The 21,001-nt window shown below is 37.9% G+C and overlaps 1 protein-coding gene across 15 annotated transcripts in view; it reads left to right on the forward strand.

Moving 5' to 3' along the window:
* Positions 1-21,001, forward strand: part of SYTL2 (synaptotagmin like 2) — a 133,318-nt gene that overhangs the window by 95,415 nt on the left and 16,902 nt on the right. For 5 of the 15 annotated variants that reach the window (XM_049891064.1, XM_049891072.1, XM_049891073.1 and 2 more), the window contains exons 9-16: positions 3,637-3,738; positions 5,776-5,829; positions 7,099-7,146; positions 10,926-11,020; positions 13,953-14,072; positions 15,900-16,069; positions 17,636-17,738; positions 19,989-20,159. In XM_049891064.1, coding sequence (XP_049747021.1) covers positions 3,637-3,738; positions 5,776-5,829; positions 7,099-7,146; positions 10,926-11,020; positions 13,953-14,072; positions 15,900-16,069; positions 17,636-17,738; positions 19,989-20,159 — 863 coding nt within the window. The remainder of the gene's footprint in view (positions 1-3,636; positions 3,739-5,775; positions 5,830-7,098; positions 7,147-10,925; positions 11,021-13,952; positions 14,073-15,899; positions 16,070-17,635; positions 17,739-19,988; positions 20,160-21,001) is intronic. The other 10 variants (XM_049891065.1, XM_049891070.1, XM_049891071.1 and 7 more) reach the window with 3 other exon arrangements.

Genomic DNA, 21,001 nt, shown 5'->3' on the forward strand with positions numbered 1-21,001 from the left:
TTTACTGGATAGCCTCAGAGGCCTCTGAAATGAAGGTTAAGAGTAATGTTTTGAAATCTAAAGTCAACCACTGTGATAAAGAGTTGGGAGGAGATAAAGCCATGACTGATTTGTCAGTAGATCTCTGTGGTCCTGAAAGTGGGGTTGAGAGCTTTGGAACCCCACAATGTTATAAAAAATGGACCATGAAATAGGGTCCTTTGAAACTGTATACTTCCCAGGGGAAGGAGACAGGGAAAGTGAGGTTACAGGGAGAGAAGGACATTGTCAGGAGCCTGGCTTCCAAGAGGCTCCTGAAACAATTAATGTGTCAAAAAATAGGCAACCCATCCCTCTCCTGATGAACCAAGAAAACTCTACAAAAGCAAGTAAAGCTGAACTGTTTCTGGCATCACCATGTAAGAGACAAGAGAAAGAAGTTTTCTCTGACTCTGATTTTTCAGGTGGAAACATCAGTTCTAATGCAGAAAGCTGGAGAAATACCTCCAGTGAGCATTTTGAAATTTTTAATCCATTGATTAATGGGTCTACTTTGTGGAATGCTAATGAAAGATTAATACGTTTTTAAATTGGGATCGATTTGACATTCCCTAATGTTGCTAAATTCTTACCACATCACTTCTTCTGAGCCTTTCTTGATTAAAAAAAGTACATTTTGTTTTGTATTCTTTAATCAAATGAGTAACGGAGACAGCTTTACTGCAATGCTGTGTTTTAGAGTCTGACCTTATTTATTAATCTACTGATAGAATTTTCAAAAATATTTTTAAAGACTTTTTGGGATTAGAAAGCACTTTTTTAAAACATTCAAGCTAGTTTTCCTCCTAGAAATAATGAGAATTTCTTTCTTAATTGGCAACCCACATAGAAGCCTTCAGTAAGATTTGTGGCACAAAAAAGTGCTACAAATGGTCAAAAATTTCCCTTTTAGGAGCAATATTTTCCCACAAAACAAAACAAAACAAACCTGTTGCCATCGAGTCAATTCCGACTCATAGCAACCATTGATGGTTAAATGCTAAGGACAAAGTTGAGGACTGAAACTTTTCCTCATATCTTGTGCTGTGTTGTTTTTGTTGCCATTGCCTCCCTCTCATTTTAAGTAATTACATACCCTTAGCTATCTGCAGAATCTTTTCCTTCTACAGTATGACTCTGGTCAGATGACTTCATCTGATTCCACCTAAGGGCATTGCCTGACTTGCTCCAGTGTTTGGCTACACCCTTGACGAGGCTGATGGAGACCTTATTTGATTCATCACATTCACCTAAGTGAACTTGGGGAGCTGGTTTCAGCCAGGCTATAAAACAGAACCGGTCTGTTTGCTATTCCGATCAACAGTTGGGCATTTTATTAGAGAAACCGGGATCAAATAGAAATGAGAAGTTAACTGATTAGAATGATGAAATGATAGAGGATGCTCTCTGACCAGGACATTTTAATCAAAGTTGTGCAACTACTAGTGTTGATCACCTTCCTTATTGTTGAATAGAGTTTGTCATTTTCTAGCTTCCTTTGGTTTCAGTGAGAACAGATATGCTTTACTGAGTGGCTGATTTCTGAGGTTTGAGTTCCCTTGCAAATAGCTGCTAGGCCTTATTCTTGAAAACTGACTAAAGTATCAACCTTTAATCTCAATCAAGTTGAACCTTTTTTAACAAATGTTGCTGGTAAGAAAAATGAAATACCATTTCTCGTCTCTGAAATCAGACTACCCAAAAGTACAAGCTAGCATGTTAAGCTTGTTGAGGTAGACTCTTCTTAACCACCCCCTGAGTTACTAAAGTAAACTGACCCATAAGAGGGGGAGGGTTTGCAAATTTATAGTTACTTTGGAGAATATTGCCTGTTTTCTATGGCCATATTTATAGTATAGGAGCATAATTGATTGAACAACAAAAAGCCTATCTAAAAAGGAAATAATACTAAATAACCACTCAGATGGAGCCAAAGAAAGGATTTTAAAATTATAAGCCAAGTAAGAGGTATAAAATGGTATAGTCATGATTTTTAAATCCTCTAACTGCCCTGGTGGCACAGTAGCTAAAGCGCTTGGCTGATAACCAGAAGGTCGGCAGTTTGTACCCACCAGCCCCTCTGCGGCAGACGGATGTGGCAGCCTGCTTCCATAAAGGATCATAGCCTTGGAAACCCTAGGGGGCAGTTCTCCTCTGTCCTATAGGGTTCCTGTGAGTTGGAGTTGGCTGAAACAGCAGTGTGTTTTTTAACCTGTATTAGTTTAAAACAAGGGGGAGGAGTGGGTAAAGGCAGGGAAGGAACCATAATTTTGGGGAACAAGCTGACATGTCTAACTTGTGGCCGAGCTCTTAACCAGCCAATACTAAATGAACTCCTTAAAAAAAAAAAAAAAAGATTCCATGGTCCACTAGTTTTGGAAATGCTGGGAGATAATGTACCTTTATTAGCATATTAAGGTCTCTGAGAAGGTCTGCAGTAAGAAATCTCTTAAACTTGACCACAGAAAATGCATTCCCTTCCTCTTCCTTTTTTTTGGTTCTAAAATGCCTTTACTTTGATAAAATAAAGGCATTAGTAGATGAAGGATTTTTCTCCTCTTTTAAAAAATTTTTTTATTTTGTCATTGTTGAGAGTATACACAGCAAAACATACACAAATTCAACAGTTTCTACGTGTACAATTCAGTGACATTCATTACATCCTTCAAATGTGCACCTATTCTCACCCTCCTTTTCTGAGTTGCCCCTCCCCCATTGACATAAATTCACCGCTCCATAAGGTTCCTATCTATCAAGTTGCTGTTGTCACTTTGATCCCACATAGATAGTTCTTAAAAGAGCATAATGCTCAAAGCAGACATTTTTTACTCCTTAAGCTAAACTATTGCTCAGTTTTAAGATGACTTGAGGGGATATTTTGGTTTAAGATTTTTTAAAAGGCCTACCACGTGTCATTTCTCAGCACATTTGTTGGAAATTTTATTAGGTCATGAAACCCAAAAAGACTACATCTGTTGATCTGGGGAACCCTCTATACTCAATTATACACAGATGTTAAACATCTGAATTTTTCTTCCATGGTTTTCAGCTAATTTTTTTTAATGCCCCTAAAATTGTTTCATGACTGCTGTCTTCTAAAGCTAGGATGTTAAGTGGGAAGATTTTAAGTCTGGCACAGAAGAAATGATGTGCTTAAAATAGACTTACAGACATCGAAGAAATCACATTTCTATTAATGTGGTAATCTTATTTCTATATGATTCATGTTTACAAATATTTCTTGACCTGGAAAATAGTCTCTCTTTTTTCTTTTTTTTTTTGAAGAACATAGTAATAGTGGAGAAATTTTATTTTCTCCTATGAAGTAAATACTTCTTACGGTAGATAAAAATAGCCCTGGCGACATAGTAGTTAGGAACTTGGCTGCTAACGAAAAGGTCAGCAGTTTGAATCTACCAACTGCTTCTTGGAAACCCTAACGGGCAGTTCTACTCTGTCCTGTAGGGTCACTGTGAGTTGGAGTCAACTCAACGGCAACAGGCTTTTTGGTTTTATGGCGTGATGTCACCTTTCAACCTGCAATTTCACTGTCCATTGGCTGTTAAGAGGTTTTCTTTTTTGTATTGTGCAGCATTCATCGGTTTTGTCTTGTAACAGGTTCAGAAGAAGAACCCAGTCCTGTTTTGAAAACTATGGAAAGGAGTGATGCTAGGAAAATGCCTTCCAAAAGTCTAGAAGACATTTCATCAGATTCATCAAGTGAGAATATAAGTTGCCCCACTGTTCATGCCCGTCTAAGCTTAAAGATGCTTACTCTTCTGTAGCCTCACTGCGTGCTGTTGTTGTGCACTGAGACTCCTGAAAGGGGTGGCGGGGCGGTTAGCAGATGAGAATAACCTTTCCCAAGTAAGCTGAAGAGGCTTGCCCTGAAGTGGGTGGAACTTTGATTTTAAAGTAACACGATATTTGATTACTGGAACACTGGGTTTCTTTGAATCAAAGAATCCCAGTTTGGGTGTTTACTCAAGACCACTGAGTTTTAAAGGATTGTGAGACTAGTAATTCTACTAGTAATAGATAACATTTATTGAGCACTATGTTTTTTTTTTATGTGTCAGGTATATGTGCCAGGTACTTGGCTAAGTGTCTTACATACATTATCTCATTTAATCCTCACAAGAACCCTTTGAAAGATGAATTATTACCCTATCTCACAGATGAGGAAATGAAACTCAGAGAGGTAAAGTAACTTGCTTAATGTCACACAACAGACTACTATCAAGAGCATTAGCAAAGTGACAGTGTTATATATGACGGTGTTGAATATCAGTGAATTTTGCAGGATATGGAGATGAATTAGTCCCTGGCTTCAGAGGACTTTCTTTTCTCTTTTATCTCTTCTTTCCAATGGACACATTTCTTTTGGATCCTGGAACTATAAGCCCAAATACTGCCTGATATGGAGCACTTTTGGCACACTGTTCCTCACTGGCTGCTGCTTTAACTGGTGAAGGATTTCTTGAGAACTAACAGAAAGCATAATTATATAGGAACTTGTTTTTTTTGTGTGTGTGTGTGCCAGGCAAGTGGACTTAAAAATCATGACATCTAGGGGTTTCATTGTTAACAGTTTTTAAACTATATTGTACCTTTGGGATTACAGAGAAGATCATGAGAAAATTTATTGAGTGACAGTTAACCTCTGTCAAACTCATGTGATGGATAATTGACGTTGTGGAGTTATATGTCATGTTTTTAAATGAATCTGCAATTGAGACTAAAAAGTCGGAGTTTAAAAAGGAAAAGAAAAGGCCACCACACTGAACAGTTCCTTCAGTCCAGAGATAACTAGGTTTCTGAAGACAGTATTCCTGATTTGGAATGTAGTCCTAACCCTCCCAAAGATCTAGGAATCTCTGGATTGGAAGGGACTTTGAAGGTCACCCATTCCAACCTCCCCCCAATGCAGGAATTCCCTCTAAAGCCTCCTCAACAGGTGGCCAACCCCCACATCCTTCTGAATGCTTCCAGAGAAGGCGAGTCCAGTCCTTTGTTGGACAGCCCTGATTGTTCTTCTGTGTGTTGTTGATGGGCCCTGAGGAAAAAAAAAAAAAAGCTCAGCAACAATTGCCCCATTTAGCAAACCTCTTGCCTGGGAAGCGTGGGACTATTTCCATGGTGCAGCATTAAAGTACTCAGGAATGTGTAGGGTTAAAAAAAAAAAATCGCTATCAGCTGATGGGTATTCCTGCATGCACCATTCCAAATACCGATGCCCACTCTCACACTAGCCTGCCAAGATTCCACTTAGCAGCTGGTCCCCAGTTACATCTCTTCAGTTGACTTCCCAAGCAAGCCTCCCAGAGGCATATGCAAATGATGATGCACACACACAAATATTTGCTAATAGACCAAGGGTTTGGGAAGGTTTTAGTCATGGCTAGCGTTTTACCCTTCCCAGAAGAATAGAGAGGCTGTTGCAGCCCGTGCTGCTTTTTGCTGCCGACCGGCTGGCCGATTGCTTGCTCTGAGCTAACCCTCTAACCCTTGGGAGTCAGTGTGCAGCAGTGTGCTGATGTAAGCTGCATCGAGCTGAAATGGGAGCTCCCGCTATGTATGGCACTGGCTCAAGTAGCTAATCTACAGAGAAAGTATTTTGGGGAAGACATCTTGGTTGCACCCCTTACTGCATCTTGACTAACTGCTTCCAACTCCGGGGGCTTCCAGGGACAGTCTCATTGTTCTTTCTTTCCCAGGGTCAGCCGTGTTAACCGTTTGTTAATTTCTCCTGAACAGATCAAGCAAAAGTAGATAATCTGCCAGAAGAATTAGTACGTAGTGCTGAAGATGGTAAATATCTTTATATATTTGCATGTCTGTCTGTGTATTAGGTTCTGGGGTGATTTGGGCAGCCACCGGGATGCAGCTGTTGGATAAATAGGACGTCATTTGCCACTATGTAGTGAATGGTGCTTAAGTTATTATTATAAAACGGCTCTGACTTGGTGCGTTTTATACTGTTTGTATTCTTAAGGCTACTGCTGGTGATAGCTTGTGAGGATCTCACCAGAGACCCTTGGGAAGCAAGGGTTTCTATAAATAGAAAATTGTATTTCTATGGGTATGAGCTGATACTTGCTACTCCGACTTGCAGAACTCCTTGCAGAGGCAGAAAAGTAGAGTGAGTTCCTGGGTTAAGTTATTCTTATATTTGGTTCTTAATTCTCAGCAATTAGATTCTGTGAGCACAACTGGTAAACCCTTAAGTTCAGAGGAAAGGGTCCCAGAACAAGGGTGGGCATCCTGCCTCAGCTCTTAGCAAATACTAAGTATAAACCCAGGGTGAAATTATTTGTGACTATTAAGGAGTCAGAAGATCTGCAAGCTTGTCAGTGAATCAAGTATTACTTTGTTCAGTTATGAAATGATCAGAATAATTGTTCCTTGGTGGGGGGAGATATGAAAATAGATCTGATTTTTATAGTTCAGCATTTATGCAAATGTGTAATTCATATTTGTATGCTGTTACTGCTGGGTTTTTTGCATTTTCTTTTTCTGTTTTTGCTAAATTGCCTTCACTATATCCATGAAAATGTATATTCATTGAGCTTTTCCATATAAAATGGAACAGAGCTTCTCAAAGGTCATGAATCAACTCCTTTTATGTAATAATTTTGTCTTTTTCATATTATATTTACAACATCCTCATTAAGGGGCAGGGATTTTTATCTTCGTTTTACAGATAAGGAAAGCTCAGAGCTATTAGGTGCATTGTCTAAATTCCATAGGTAGGCAGATAGTGGGAAGGCCAGGAATGGAATCTCAGCTTCATAAGTCCTAGTCCATTGCGCTTTCCCATTTTCCATGCCGTGGCTTAGTGAATTAATTAAAGGAAAGATGCTAAACATCTCTTATCTGGATCTTGGATTTTTAGTTGAACAGGAGACCTTAAAGAAGCTAATGAAGAGTCACACTGGGGAATGGATGAAAGCAAGTTGAAAACCTGTCAGCTGTATTCTGCAGTCTCAGTTGTGAAACTGACATTTGAGCTTTACTTTCATGTCTCATTATTCCTTCTGTTAAAATGGTATTTATTCTCAATGTTGCTCTTCTGAGTAGATCAAAAAGCAGATCAGGAACCAGATACAAATGAATACGTACCAGGAAGTGAGTAGCAGGATCTTTTTCACAAATGACTAAACTTTGCCACTCTACATGGTGTTAAATATACTGAAATAACTAACCTCATTCATAAATAATGCAGCATTTATTATTGGTACTAAACTCCTGCAGCTTACAAAACTATTTCATTCTGACAGGGGTTTTATTAAAAACGCTTTATTACTGTCTATGTTGAAAAATGCTGATTCGTGGTTCACCAAGAAAGAGTTATATATTAGAAGATATTTATATATATGTTTATATATTACATATATCTTACTTAACATATATCTTATATGTTATTGCTGAGTATTATTCTGTTTTGCAGTCTCTTTGCTCGTTGAGGCTTTGCTTAAATCAAATTGGCACCTTCTAATTGGCTTTTATGTTGGTCTTGAGTACTGGATCTCCTATGGTTTCTATACAAGACTGTAGACACGAAGCAATTTGGACCTTATTTAGACCTGAGAAAGAATCGCACTTTTACAATTAATATATGGTTTGGTTGTGTATGTTTTTAGATGCCTATATACACAAATTTTATTGTGTACAAGATTTAAACTCTGAAGCTCAAAACCGATCTGAATCTAAAAAATAAATGTATGCTTGTGGTGACAAACGTTTATCAATTAATTAATATCCACAACCAGACAAAGGTAATCTTTTGTTTTCCCTTTTCTATTCAGTCTTAAAATTACTCTGCTTAGCTAAGACTACTCTCATAAGGACAAATAGCACATTAAAAAGTTGTTTGTAGAACCTAGCAAAGCAATATCAGAGTGCGTGTATGTTGTCTTAGGTTCCCACTTTCAGTCAGTTTCCTAAACATAAAAAAACATAGTCACTGGAAATATGAAGATAATGATATATGTGCCTGCTTTCAAAAGTACTCAATATTTTAAATAACAATTCCCAGCAGTCTTTGGATGTGCTAAGAGGCCTTAATGAGAAGAGCAGCTAAATGAAGAAGCCTTTACAATATATTGATGGTACTAGAAGTCAGTGACATCTAGTATTAGATCTGAAACTTTGCTCATGAGGTCCTTCTCTGAAGTTTGACGCATGACTTGACAAATACCTAAGAACTGCCTAGGAAAGAAAACAAGGCTCTGGCCCTTGCACGTATGCCCTCTCTCTCTTTAGTTGCTGCAGCGGATGCAAGACTTCTGCCCATAGAGGGGTGTTGGGTAAGGGGGCTTTCCAGTTAGTTGCTTTTGGATTGCCAGATGTTTGAAGTTTGGGCATCTTATTTTATCTTGCTATGTTTTATTCAGCATTTATTCTGAGGAGTGAAAACAAAATGTATATAGACACATATGCCTATACATATGTATCTTTTTTTTAACAGTTTAGTGACATTGGATAAATTCTTTGAGTTGTGAAACCATTCTCACCCTCCTTTTCTGAATTGTTCCTCCCTCATTAACCTAAACTCACTGTCCTCTAGGGTTCCCTTCTGATCTTTCCAGTTACTGTTGTCAGTTTGATCCCATATAGACAGTTCTTGAAAGAGCATAATGCTCAAGGCAGACCTTTTTTAATAGTTAAGCTAAACTATTGTTTGGATTTAAGATGACTTCAGAGGCTATTTTTAGTTTAAGATTTAAAGATTATCTCAGGGTTCATCCACCCTCCAGAGAGCCTAGAGTCCTTGAGAATTTGAAATTCTGTTCTACATTTTCTCCCCTTTGATCAGGATTCTTCTATGGAATCTTTGATCAAAATGTTCAGTAATAGCCAAGTACCATCCAGTTCTCCTGGTCTCATGGCAAAAGAGACAGTTGTTCATGGAGGCAATTAGCCACACATTTCATATCTTCCTATTCTTGACTCTCCTTCTTCTTCTGTTACTCCAGTTGAGTAGAGACCAGTTGTACATATGTATTTTTATTCATGACCTCCTAATTTGCTTAGTTATTGGGCAAGGCAAGTGAGATAATTGTGTGCCGAACCCTGGGTGAATTAATTTTTCCCTATTTTATGATATTTTCCAAAATGACCCTTAGTGCTTAGTGAGATTATTCCTTTTCTCTAGGTGAAGAGTGTATTCTTACCCAAGACAAAAAATTAAACACATGATCAAAACATAAGTAGAGCTCATAAATAAAAAATTAACTACATCTGAGTAGTGTATAAAATTGATTTTGGCCTAGATGTCATTATCTAACAACATAATTGAAAAATAGTAGAGAGTACTGTTGCAATAAAAAATTTTTTGCGTACTCAGTGGGCCCTACTCTGGCCTCCTGGGCTCTAATCTAACACTGCTGCTCGTATAAGTCGTCCCAGTATACGCACACACATTCTTGCTTAATTGGAAGTGATTAAAGCAGACATCATTCTGTGAAATACTGTGAATGTATTTTGATGTACATTTACCTTTATGATCCTAAGGCTAAATGAGAACTACTGTGTAAGCAAGCATATACTTAATATGTGTAGTTCTAATTTTCAGTTGTTCTTTCATTAGATTTCTTTTAGCTAAAAATTAATTTAGCCAATGCCTAGCGGCCAGTTTGAGCCTTTTGAGTTACATTGTTGTATGTGGTCAAGTGATTCCGACTCATAGCAACCCTATAGGACAGAGTAGAACTGCTCTGTAGGGTTTCCTAGGCAATAGTCTCTACAGAAGTAGATCTCACCAGGTCTTTTCTTCCAAATCGCTGCTAGTGGATTCGAACCACTGACCTTTCATTTAACAGCTAAGCACTTAACCAGTGCACCACCAGGGCTCCTTCCTTTGAGTTATATTTAGAAATACAATTTGATTTTTGTCTGTTTTACTAGTATCCATTTAAAAGACAAAGCTAAGCTAATACATGTGTATCATGTTCAACAGATAATTTAATATCAGATAAATAGTATCAGTGTTTAACAAATACTTATATAGGGTCTACTATGTGCTAGGCACTGTTCTAAGTACTTTGAAGAACACTAACTCATTTCATATAAAAGCTATGGTTCACCATAAGAAAAACTTAGGCATGATTCTTAGACATAGAGGAAAATAGTTTTCTGGCCAGCGCTATGCAGATTAGGAATAGAACTTATCGTTTTATTGCACCTTCCATACAGGTACTCACTGTATCAGAAAGAATCCATATACTACACTTTCATGTTAAATTCTTACAGTATTCTAACCTGAATCATTTGTCTTTGTCCTTGGGATATCTCTACTGATCATTCTCTGAGTTGACAGGTATCTAAATAATTTCTATTTTCAAAAAATTAGTTTTGAATTGTACCATTTTCATAATTCTGAGTGAAACACTATCAGAAAAGTCATCCCCATAAACACTAAATAAACAAACCATCTCTTAGACACTCAGTAGCTAGGAAACTTTTTGTGTTGTCTGTGAAGTTGCGTACAAAGATCCTTACTGTCCAGATGAAATAGTTTTCAGTCTGCAGCATGTTAGAAATATAATGTGTCTTGAGGAGATGAACCAATAAATTACAGCTTAGATCTAGTGGTTAGACATTCTGATGTGATAAAAATATGTTACATTGACAGTATTTTTTTTTTTTTTTGTATAGTTTAAGTCCAGCTGAAATTCAGTAAAAACTAAAGACAGTTAATTTTTATTTTGTATTTGGTTCAACTCCTTGCTAGTTCTCTGTCTGCATGTTGCTTACCATATGGTCTTGTGCATGTGAACTACTGTATCTCTAACCTTTTCACCAAAACATCTCTGTTCATAGATGAAAGAAAAGAATGTTTTCAACTTATGCCTAATGTCTGACAATTGTAAGAATGATTTTGAAATGGAAATGCTGCTCTTTAGTTTCCACAGTGCCTTCACAACCTGGTAATCAGTTTTCCCACCCCGACAAACTCAAAAGGATGAGCAAGTCTGTTCCAGCGTTTCTCCAAGATGAGGCAAGTTTGTCTTTTGTATCTTCAGAAAAATGGAGCCAGACAGGTGGATTTGCCTTGCCAAGGTTGGTGTGTTTGTATTCCACTGTGGCAGAGATCAAAGAAGTCAGCAGGACTGACCCTTGCCTTCCAAGTCAATAGAGGTAGTATTGTTAATCCTGGAACAAGGCAAGCATGTTTCATCTGACTCAAACACTGTTTTTGGTCAGTGAAGTCAAATTGCGTAGACTTAGGAATGTGACTTTTGTTTCAAAGTGAGTACAAAGTAAATATGGAGGCAGAAATATGTTGGCACGAACTAACTACTCCTCTGTAATTAGAGTAGATTTGTAAAAAGCTAGTTAAAAAAAACTAGCTAAAAGCTAGTAAAAATAGCGATGACAATAGCAAACTTGAAATAGTCTCTAGTAAATAAAATTTATATTTTTTAGGTGCTAGGCCCTTTACATCCGTTATCTCATTTAATCCCCCTACAGCACTGGGATGTAGGCCCTGTCATTATCCCCAGATACGACAGGTGTGGAAACTGGGATTTGGAGACGTGAAGTAATCTCACTTAGCTAGAAAGGAGATGAATTAGGTCTGGAACCCAGATCTGACTCCAGACCCTACCACTATAACATCTTGAATAAGAACATGACTATTAATTACTATTTGTTGAGTATCTAGCGTGTACCAGGTACTTAATATTAATTCTAAAATCCAACCTTCACTAACTGAACATGATAGATACTGTTTTCTCCATTTTATAAAAAAGGAAAGAGCCTGAGAGAGGTTAAGTAACTTTCCCCAAATCCGCCAGCTACTAAAAAGGGGACCTGGGACTCAGGTCTTTTGACTTAATCTCATGTTCTTGCAGTCAGATAGTTCGTTAGAAGCCTGAACTTTGAGTCAGACGTTCCCAGTTCTGACTGTGCTACTTATTTGCTGTGTAATCATGGACAAGGTCCTTAACCTCTCTGAGCCCGGTTTCCTAGTACCTACCTTGTAAGGTTATGAGTCCGTGGGATAGTGCAGGGAAAGCATTATAGCACAGTGCCTGGCACATAGTGAGTACTCAATAAATGTTAGCTGTTAACTATTTGCAGTTTTGGTCTGATTTCTGGTGGTGAAGTAAAAGGCTTCATCTGTATTCTCTTGGTAGGTAGAATGTCAGGAAAGCTGTGAACAGCAAATATGTTATGCTCCCCCGCTTCCTGAGCACCAAATAAGTTACACCCCTCTGTCCATTCTTGGACATTGATGAGCCGTATCTGCAAACGTTCAGCTCTTGCATGTGCTTAAGAGCCCACATTACAGTTTGATGTGGAAAGAGTCACTCATCCTTTGAAACTAACTCATTAGCAGGAACGCAGTGGCAGGCACCCCATGGAGTTCCTGTGGTTTTATACCTTTGTAAATCACCTTTGGTCTCCCAATACAGCAGGATTTGGGTGGTCATATGAATGAACCATACAATAATTTGAGAAGCAAATGACAGCAGTTCCTGGTTTTTGTTTTTTTCCACTCCCTTCAGTTTTAACCCACTGTCTCATAGCTCCACACAAAATAAGAGTCCAGATCGTTTGGGTTTATGCATCACAGATGTCAAAATTAAGCCATATCGTTTTACCTTTCGAAGTACATAAGGTTGAAATGGGTATTAAAAGGAAGTAGAGATTAAATCAGGCCTTTTTCCTTTGTTCACTGTCCCTGCGCAGCTTAGCATTGGTTATACTTGATTGCCAACTATGTGAAAAGCATTATTCCAGGTTGACAAAACAGGTTCCTGTTCTTTTAGTAGTTCACTAATGAGACTGATAATACTAGGTAAAATGTAGTACATGCTGTAATAGAGGAAAACGGACTGTAAGCATGTAGGGAGAGAGTGAAACAGAAACACGTTAAAAATGTACACTTTTTTTAATCTTCGAGGGGGGATTATTTTCTCATCCATGTAAGTGATTAATTTTGTTACTCTTTAACCCTTTTTCTTAATCTGCGTTAGAATCGGCATCCATTGTATTGATGCATAATTGCATGGCCCTGGGATATGTTGGCATGAACTAACTACTACATGAAGGTGTTCCCTTAACCACAGTAGCCACCGAACTACCCCATAAGCCCTCCAAACCAAAAGAAGCTCATTCTGAATCATAAATGTTTTAAAACTACTATCCAATAAACTTTAGATCAAATACAATAAAATTTGTTATTGCCACTTCCTTTCTTGTCTCAGGTAAGTATTTCCTGAGACATATTTAAAATATGTATCTTAATGCTTTTTTTTTTGGAATGTGTGAAAATCTGACATGGGTAGACTACTTAATTATTTTATATACTTTCCCATAACAACATAAGATAAGAACAATACCACTACAGAAATATCTAAGGGGTGGCTTAAAATAAACAAAAACATAACCTTTAGTTGAAACAGATCAGACTAGAATTTCTTTTTCCTAGTGTAATTTTTTGTGTAATAGCATCTCAAGGAAAAGATTTGATTTTTAAGGAAGTTAAGGCTATTTTTTTAAGGCTATGTTAATGAGAGGAATTTGGCATGACTTTTTTGACAGTGAATCTTAGACCTTTTATTGTCTGAGTAAAGTTAATCTCATATATGTTATGAAATTTTTCCAAGAAACATAAAGATATAATATTAAGAGAGTGATAAGAAGGCTTGCAATAGTGCTGGCCATCTGTAGCACCTTTTGGTGAAAAAATAGCTGTTATTTTGGTAGCTAGCCACTATCCTCCTTAGGTCAGGTCCGAGGCAAAGGCACACCATCCACCCCATCCTGTATCCCATTCGCTGGCAATTATCGCTAGTGTCCATTGACCTTGGGAAATATCAGAGATCAGTGGGATACCAAGATAACATCTTTGCCTAAACAGAGATTCTGACCTTGACTCATTCGGAATTTAAATACTGTCTGTATTATGTGATGTTTTGTAGAGTGATGACAGAGAAACAGATACAGCATCAGAAAGCAGTTACCAGCTCAGCAGACACAAGAAGAGCCCAAGCTCTTTAACCAATCTTAGCAGTTCCTCTGGCATGACATCCTTGTCTTCTGTATGTAAATAAGCGCTTCGTGTTAATCTCTCTCTGCTTTTGTGAACCTTGCTCTGCCATGCTCCTGCTCGCTGTAAAATGACCTGCTATTTCCTGGATTCCAAGGGCATGGGCTTCTTCTCTAATCCACAGTTAGCTTCTAGCTAGCTAACTCTTCCTTTTTTCTCTTCTTCTCTCTTTCTCTTTTTTTTTTTCTTTTGTGTGTGTGTAGAAGGGGTCATATCCATTATAAATGTGTGGTTTTTTTTTTAACTGTATTTCAGAAATAAACCTAAACTGCCAACAAGGTGAACCACTCAATTTTTCTATGCAACAAATGGGGTAACTATAGTAAAATCCTGGCAGTGCAGTGGTTAAGAGCCTGGCTGCTAACCAAACAGTTGGCAGTTTGAATCTACCAGCCGCTCCTTGGAAACCTTATGGGGCAGTTCTACTCTATCCTATTGGGTCACTATGGGTCAGAATTGACTTGATGGCACCGGGTTTCAGTTTATAGTAAAGTCTGCTTATATTAGATATATTTTTATATACTGTTTACACATAAAATTGTACCTCTCTTTAGCAACCCTGATGAATAAAAAATACCAGTTTTCCTAAAAGAACAGGCGAGATGATTCTTTTCCTTATAGAAGGATTTAGAATAAGGTTTTAAAAGGAAAGCTTTCTAAACATAATTGCTCAGACTTAAGAAAATTGGACTTACATAGAACTTCTTGCATAAAATAAGGTAGTTGAGTGTGCATGTAGTGTGTTTGTATATACATATGCATACACATACCAAACCAAAACCAAACCCAGTGCCATCGAGTCGATTCTGACTCATAGCGACTCTATCATAGCGACCCTACATATACATACACACATATGTAAATATACCTACATACACTTATCCAGATATTTCTCGGATAATACATATAATACATACTCTGCGGAAACCATGGTGGTGTAGTGGTTAAGTGCTACAGCTGCTAACCAACATGTCGCAGTTCAAATCCACCAGGTGCTCCTTGGAAACTCAATGGGAGAGTTCTACTCCGTCCTATAGGGTTGCTGTGACTTGGAATCCAGTTTGGTTTCTTTTTTTTTTAATCTTACCAGGTATGCTAATCAAATGATAAAGCTGTGCTTAAATTCTTACAGGCTTGGCATTTATCCAACTATTTGTTTTAGAATCTTTAATTAAACTGAGTTTCTGCTGATAACAATCTAGTGTCTGCCCTTGGGAAGGCTTTAAACCTGCTTCATCAATCATCCATTTTCTACCCTTTCTAACCTATAAAAGCACATGGCTCGGTAAGCCTTTTCAGTGGATGGGTAACTTAGTAAAATTCCTTTTTAGTGCCTTGGAAGTTTGATAGAACAATGTGTCACTGTGGTCTGTGGTCCTGGGGTTTCTCACATCCTCTGTCTTTGACTTTGAAATACAATCCATGCCTAAAAATGAGGATCTGAATGCCACCTCGCATCAAATCACCTAAATAACTTGGCATTTCACTTTTCATCTCTTCTAAAGGCAAAAAAAAATTTTTTTTTTTTCTTAAACACTGGTCATGTATATCATGTCAGGTTGTTTGGGGTGATACGCGTTTCCTGCTGTTAGTTGTCCTCAAGTTGATTCCGACTCATAGGGACCCTACAGGACAAAGTAGAACTGCCCCATAAGGTTTCCAAGGAGCAACTGGTGGATATGTCTTTATGCCATATTAAATTAATAGCTTTAATATGCAAGGTAGAGAAGTAATGGCAAGCAAGGATTTTATCCATGATCCTTGTGTTGGGTTCAAGAATGAGACAGCGACGAACTCTGTGTGTTTCTGATGCTTTCAGGTGAGTGGCAGTATGATGAGTGTTTATAGTGGAGACTTTGGCAATCTGGAAGTTAAAGGGAATATTCAGTTTGCCATCGACTATGTGGACTCATTGAAGGAGTTGCATGTTTTTGTGGCCCAGTGTAAGGATTTAGCAGCAGCGGATGCGAGAAAACAGCGTTCGGATCCGTAAGTACCTTTTAGAGTCACGTACTTTCTCTTAGTTCTCAAACTATTAATCTTGTAAGAATTGGAAGGGAAGAAAGTAATCAAAGGGAAGGTGTGTGACTGTTAAAAGGAATGTTTGAAAAAGAAAAGTTGGGGGAAATGCTGTTTTATTTATTTTATAAATTCATATGCAAACTTATTATAAAAATCAGAGAAGAACAGAATGTTTCAAGTCAGACAGGACACTTGAGGTCATCTTGTCTAGATTCCTTTGTTTTACAGATAAGGAAACAAGAGCCAGTGGCCTATTTGCCTAACTTCACATAATCAGAGGAAGAATGAGGAATGAGGGCTTGAACCCATGTCTCTTTTCGCAACACTGTCACACTTTCTCTAAAATTAGGGACATATGGAGCTTAAGTAAGGAGCCCTGTGGCACAGTGGTTAAGCATTTGGCTGCTAACCAAAAGTCGGCGGTTTGAATTCTCTAGCCACTCTGTGAGAAAGATGTGGCAATTGGCTTTCATAAAGATTACAGCCTTGGAAACCCCTGTGGGGCAATTCTACTTTGTCTTATAGGGGTGTTATGAGTCGGAATTGACTTGATAGCAACAGATTTCGTTTTTTTTTTCTTTTGGGAGGCATAAGTCATAATGTTTAGTACTGTAGAAATAATTTCGATTCTAGAATGAGGTAGTTTCTATATTTAAATTACATCCTACAGAGGACTTTTAGGGAGAATTACTAGTTCATCTTTTAAATCATAGGCTCGATTGCATTTCAGTCTATTTGCAAAAGTTGAATAATATTTCCCACTGAAGCCCGTGTGGAAATCTGATTCTTAATTATTTGCTGGGATCAGTCCAATCCTTTTTCTGTTATTCTTATTATAAATACAACTGGGCTTAATTGACTGTGGCTTGATGGAAACCCTGGTGGCATAGTGGTTAAGTGCTACGGCTACTAACCAAAGGATTGGCAGTTGGAATCCACCAGGCGCTCCTTGGAAACTCTATGGGGCAGTGCTACTCTGTCCTATAGGGTCGCTATGAGTCGGAATCGACTCGACGGCACTGGGTTTGGTTTGTTTCGGTTTTATGGCTTGATTAGATATAAAAAATTATGGTAAGATTAATTTTTTTTTTCAAAAGACAGCAACAAAAATGTAAAATAAAATTAAAAAATCTGCAGGCACCGAAGCCTTTTGGTAATAGTGAATAAACCAACAGAATTAAGTGCTAGGTTAGAAGTCTTTCCCCTAACCACCCCCTCCCCCACCAAACACACAGACAAGCACACACACACACGTTAGGTATGCTGTTGATTGTTGGTAGCTGTCCAGTTGTTTCCAACTCACATTTGGTAAAACCAAAGGAAAAGAGGAATTTGGAAAATGTCTTTTAAAATTCTTTGAAGGAATATCAAATGATCAACTCTGCTGAAACCCCTTTAAATGATGGAAACATTTATTACTTACTGCCTTTTTCAGTGTCATGAAATAATTGTTTTTGATGCATTTTTAAAGTAGAGGTAGAAACATCACTTTTATCTCCCCTGACCTTCTTATCTGTTCACTTCTCTTTTCAGATATGTAAAGACCTATTTGTTACCAGACAAAGGCAAAATGGGCAAGAAGAAAACAGTCGTAGTGAAGAAAACCTTGAATCCTGTATATAATGAGATTCTGCGGGTATCTATGAATTCTCTGTATAGGAAAATCAGAAATGGTGACATATACATTTAAATAGCCATGTGTTCTTAGATAGTGTCTTTACAGATAAGGTCAGTTACCAAGAGAGGAGAAGGAAAGTAATAAAAAATTCTGAGACTCTCCTTTGTATGAGGCAATGTACTATGTATGTTGTACACATTATCTCATTTTCTCTCCATAAATAACCCTGCCAGGCAGGCATTATTATCTGCTTCTTACAGATGAGGCAGGTGAAGTTTAGGGCAGCTTGCCCAAGGACGCGCACATGATCAAGTTGAGCACTGCAACCAGAATGATCCTCTAAAAGCACAGTTCATCGCATTTCTTTGTGTAAAACCTTTTGGAATTTCCCTTACTCTTAGGATCAAGTCTGTCCTCCTTAACAGGCATATCAATCCCTTCACGACCTGAGCTTCAGCCTCATTTCTCCCTTGTATTCAAGGCACACTGTATTCCTTTCAGTTCTTTGGAGGAATTATATTTTCTCACACTACTAGGACCTTCTAGTCCGTTAGGTTGGCATATTCTTCCCCACAGCACCTCCTACACAGCCTTAAATGCCTCTTCCTATGAGAGTTTGTCCTTATTCCCTAAATTCCCTTGCTATCTGCTGCCTCAATAACCTTGTTTTGTACTAGGCCCTGTTAACACTCAGCACTTTAAAGTTCTGGTTTAATTGTCTGCCTTCCCACTAAACTGTAAATTCCGTGAAGGCAGGCACCAGCTCTGGGTTGCTTATAAACTGTGCGGCTTTGAGCAAATGACTTAACTACGACACAGACCTGATTAAACGATAAAAGGAGTTAATATATGTGAAGTGGTTAGCGCACATTAAACGTTTAATAAGTGTTGGCTATTAGCTATTATTGTTGTAATCCTGATTCTTAGTAGTGTCTGAAATATCATAACCCAAAAACCCAGTGCCGTCGAGTCGATTCCGACTCATAGCGACCCTAAAGGACAGAGTAGAACTGCCCCATAAAAATATAGGTACTCACAAAATGTTCATTGGAGGGTTGAATGGATGGACAGGTGAATGGAAACTATACCTGACTCAAATACCCATTTTCTTCCCCTCCCAACCCCCTCACCTGCCACCAAATGGCATCCTACTACTTTAGTCACAAGTAACATACCATACAAAACTAACAGTATTAAAAAGTACTGTTCATTCCCTCTTTCTAAGAATTCTGTCCAAGTATTTGATTATCCTCTGGGAAAGGAAGAAACAGTTAAATTAGCTCTTTGTTATCCATGGATGAATTAACCATCATGTGAAATTTCTGTAGTAAGTTTTGAATCGCAGTTTGACTGTTACATACCCCAGCACCCTACTATTTCTAGGTCAGCTACTTCAACCCTATACTTAGGAAAAGCCAGCTAAATGGTAAACTCAGAGAAAGGCAAGTCAGCTATAACCAAAAAGGGCATTCATATAGAACATTTTAAAGCGAAATACCAAAAAAAACAAACCCATTGACGTTGAGTTAATTCCAACTCATTGCAACTGTGTAGGACAGAGTAGAACTACCCCATAGGGTTTCCAAGGCTGTAAATCTTTACAGAAGCAGACTGCCACATCTTTCTCCCACGGAGCAGCTGGTGGGTTTGAACCACTGACTGGTTAGCAACTGAGTGTGCTTTAATCGCTGTACAACTAGGGCTCCTGTAAAGCCAAATAGAGATTATTTTTAGATCAGAAGTACTATTATCCCTTCCATGATTATATATAATCAAGGATTGACCACATTTTAGATGAAAAATGGTTAGGATGCCAAATCTTTTCCACTTGACCATATAAAGCAGGAAAAACAAGTATGTGGTTTTTGAGAAAGAAACTTATCCTTAAGTTGAAAACAGAGCATTGGGTTAAACTTGTATTTTTAGACTGAATTTAATTGTTTTTATATATAATTAGAACTGAAAACATTCAGGAAAAATTGAGTAATTGTTTTTTGCTTTTAGAGAGCTATTACCAACTATGATATTTGAGCTATGGTTTGCTTTTCCAGAGAAGGAAAGGAAATCAGCTTTTGTGAAAGATGGGTTTCAGCTCTTTGAAACAATGTACTTGCAGAATAAGATGACTTTGCAGTCTTTTTCAGACTTGAAGCCTAGCAGATGAGAAAATCTGATCTACACAGATGATTTTTCTCTTTCATCTCTATGTCATAACTCTGGCATGAAGTAAAAGTATTCATCATTTTAATTTTCTTCTTTGAACTGCAGTACAAAATTGAAAAGCAAATCTTAAAGACACAGAAACTGAACATATCTGTTTGGCATCGGGATACATTTAAACGCAATAGTTTCCTAGGGGAGGTGGAACTTGATTTGGAAGCCTGGGACTGGGACAACAAACAGAATAAACAGTTGAAGTGGTACCCTCTGAGACGGAAGGTAAGCTCTGAGTGTGTTGGCTGGTGATTGGTTGGTTGGATGGTTGCTTTGGGGCCTCGTGTGTAAAAGCTACTATAAGATTGCATTTTAACTCAGAGTGCTGATTCATGGATTGGGATCATTTTTAACTAGGGTTGGACTTATTTACCTTATTCATTTACTAAAGAAAGGCTGAAAGAGATTACATCATTTAACGCAGATGTTTCAGAGACCTCAGAAAGATCATTTAAAGGATTAAATACGTTGAAATTTGAGACTTACTTTTAGCTCAGTAAATGGTCATATTTTGACAAACGTTACATGTGTCATTTGAAAAGAAAGTGTATTTTGTGGTAGTTGGATGCAGTGTTCTATATCAACTAAGTCAAGTTGGTGAATAATTTTGCTTAAGTCTTCTGTATCCTTATTAATTTTATGTCTGTGTATACTTATTAAAAGAGGTATGATTGTGGGATTTGTCTTTTTCTCCTTTTGGTTTTGTTATTTTTGCTTTATTTTTTATTTTGAGGTTGCCTAATTAAGTATATGGAAACCCTGGCGGTGTAGTGGTTAAGTGCTACGGCTGCTAACCAAAAGGTCAGCAGTTCAAATCCACCAGGTGCTCCTTGGAAACTCTATGGGACAGTTCTACCCTGACCTATAGGGTCATTATGAGTCTTAATTGACTCGACAGCAATGGGTTTGGTTCAATGGGTGTAATTAAGTATATAGAAATTTAGAATTGCTATATTTTCCTGATGGATTGACCATTTTAACATTTTGAAACATCCCTTTTTATCTCTAGTAATGCTTTTTGCTTTAAAGTCTACTTTGCCTGTATTAGTAGTATACCTCTATCAGCT

This window comes from Elephas maximus, chromosome 7 (assembly GCF_024166365.1).
Source record: "Elephas maximus indicus isolate mEleMax1 chromosome 7, mEleMax1 primary haplotype, whole genome shotgun sequence".
In the NCBI taxonomy this organism is placed as follows: domain Eukaryota; kingdom Metazoa; phylum Chordata; class Mammalia; order Proboscidea; family Elephantidae; genus Elephas; species Elephas maximus.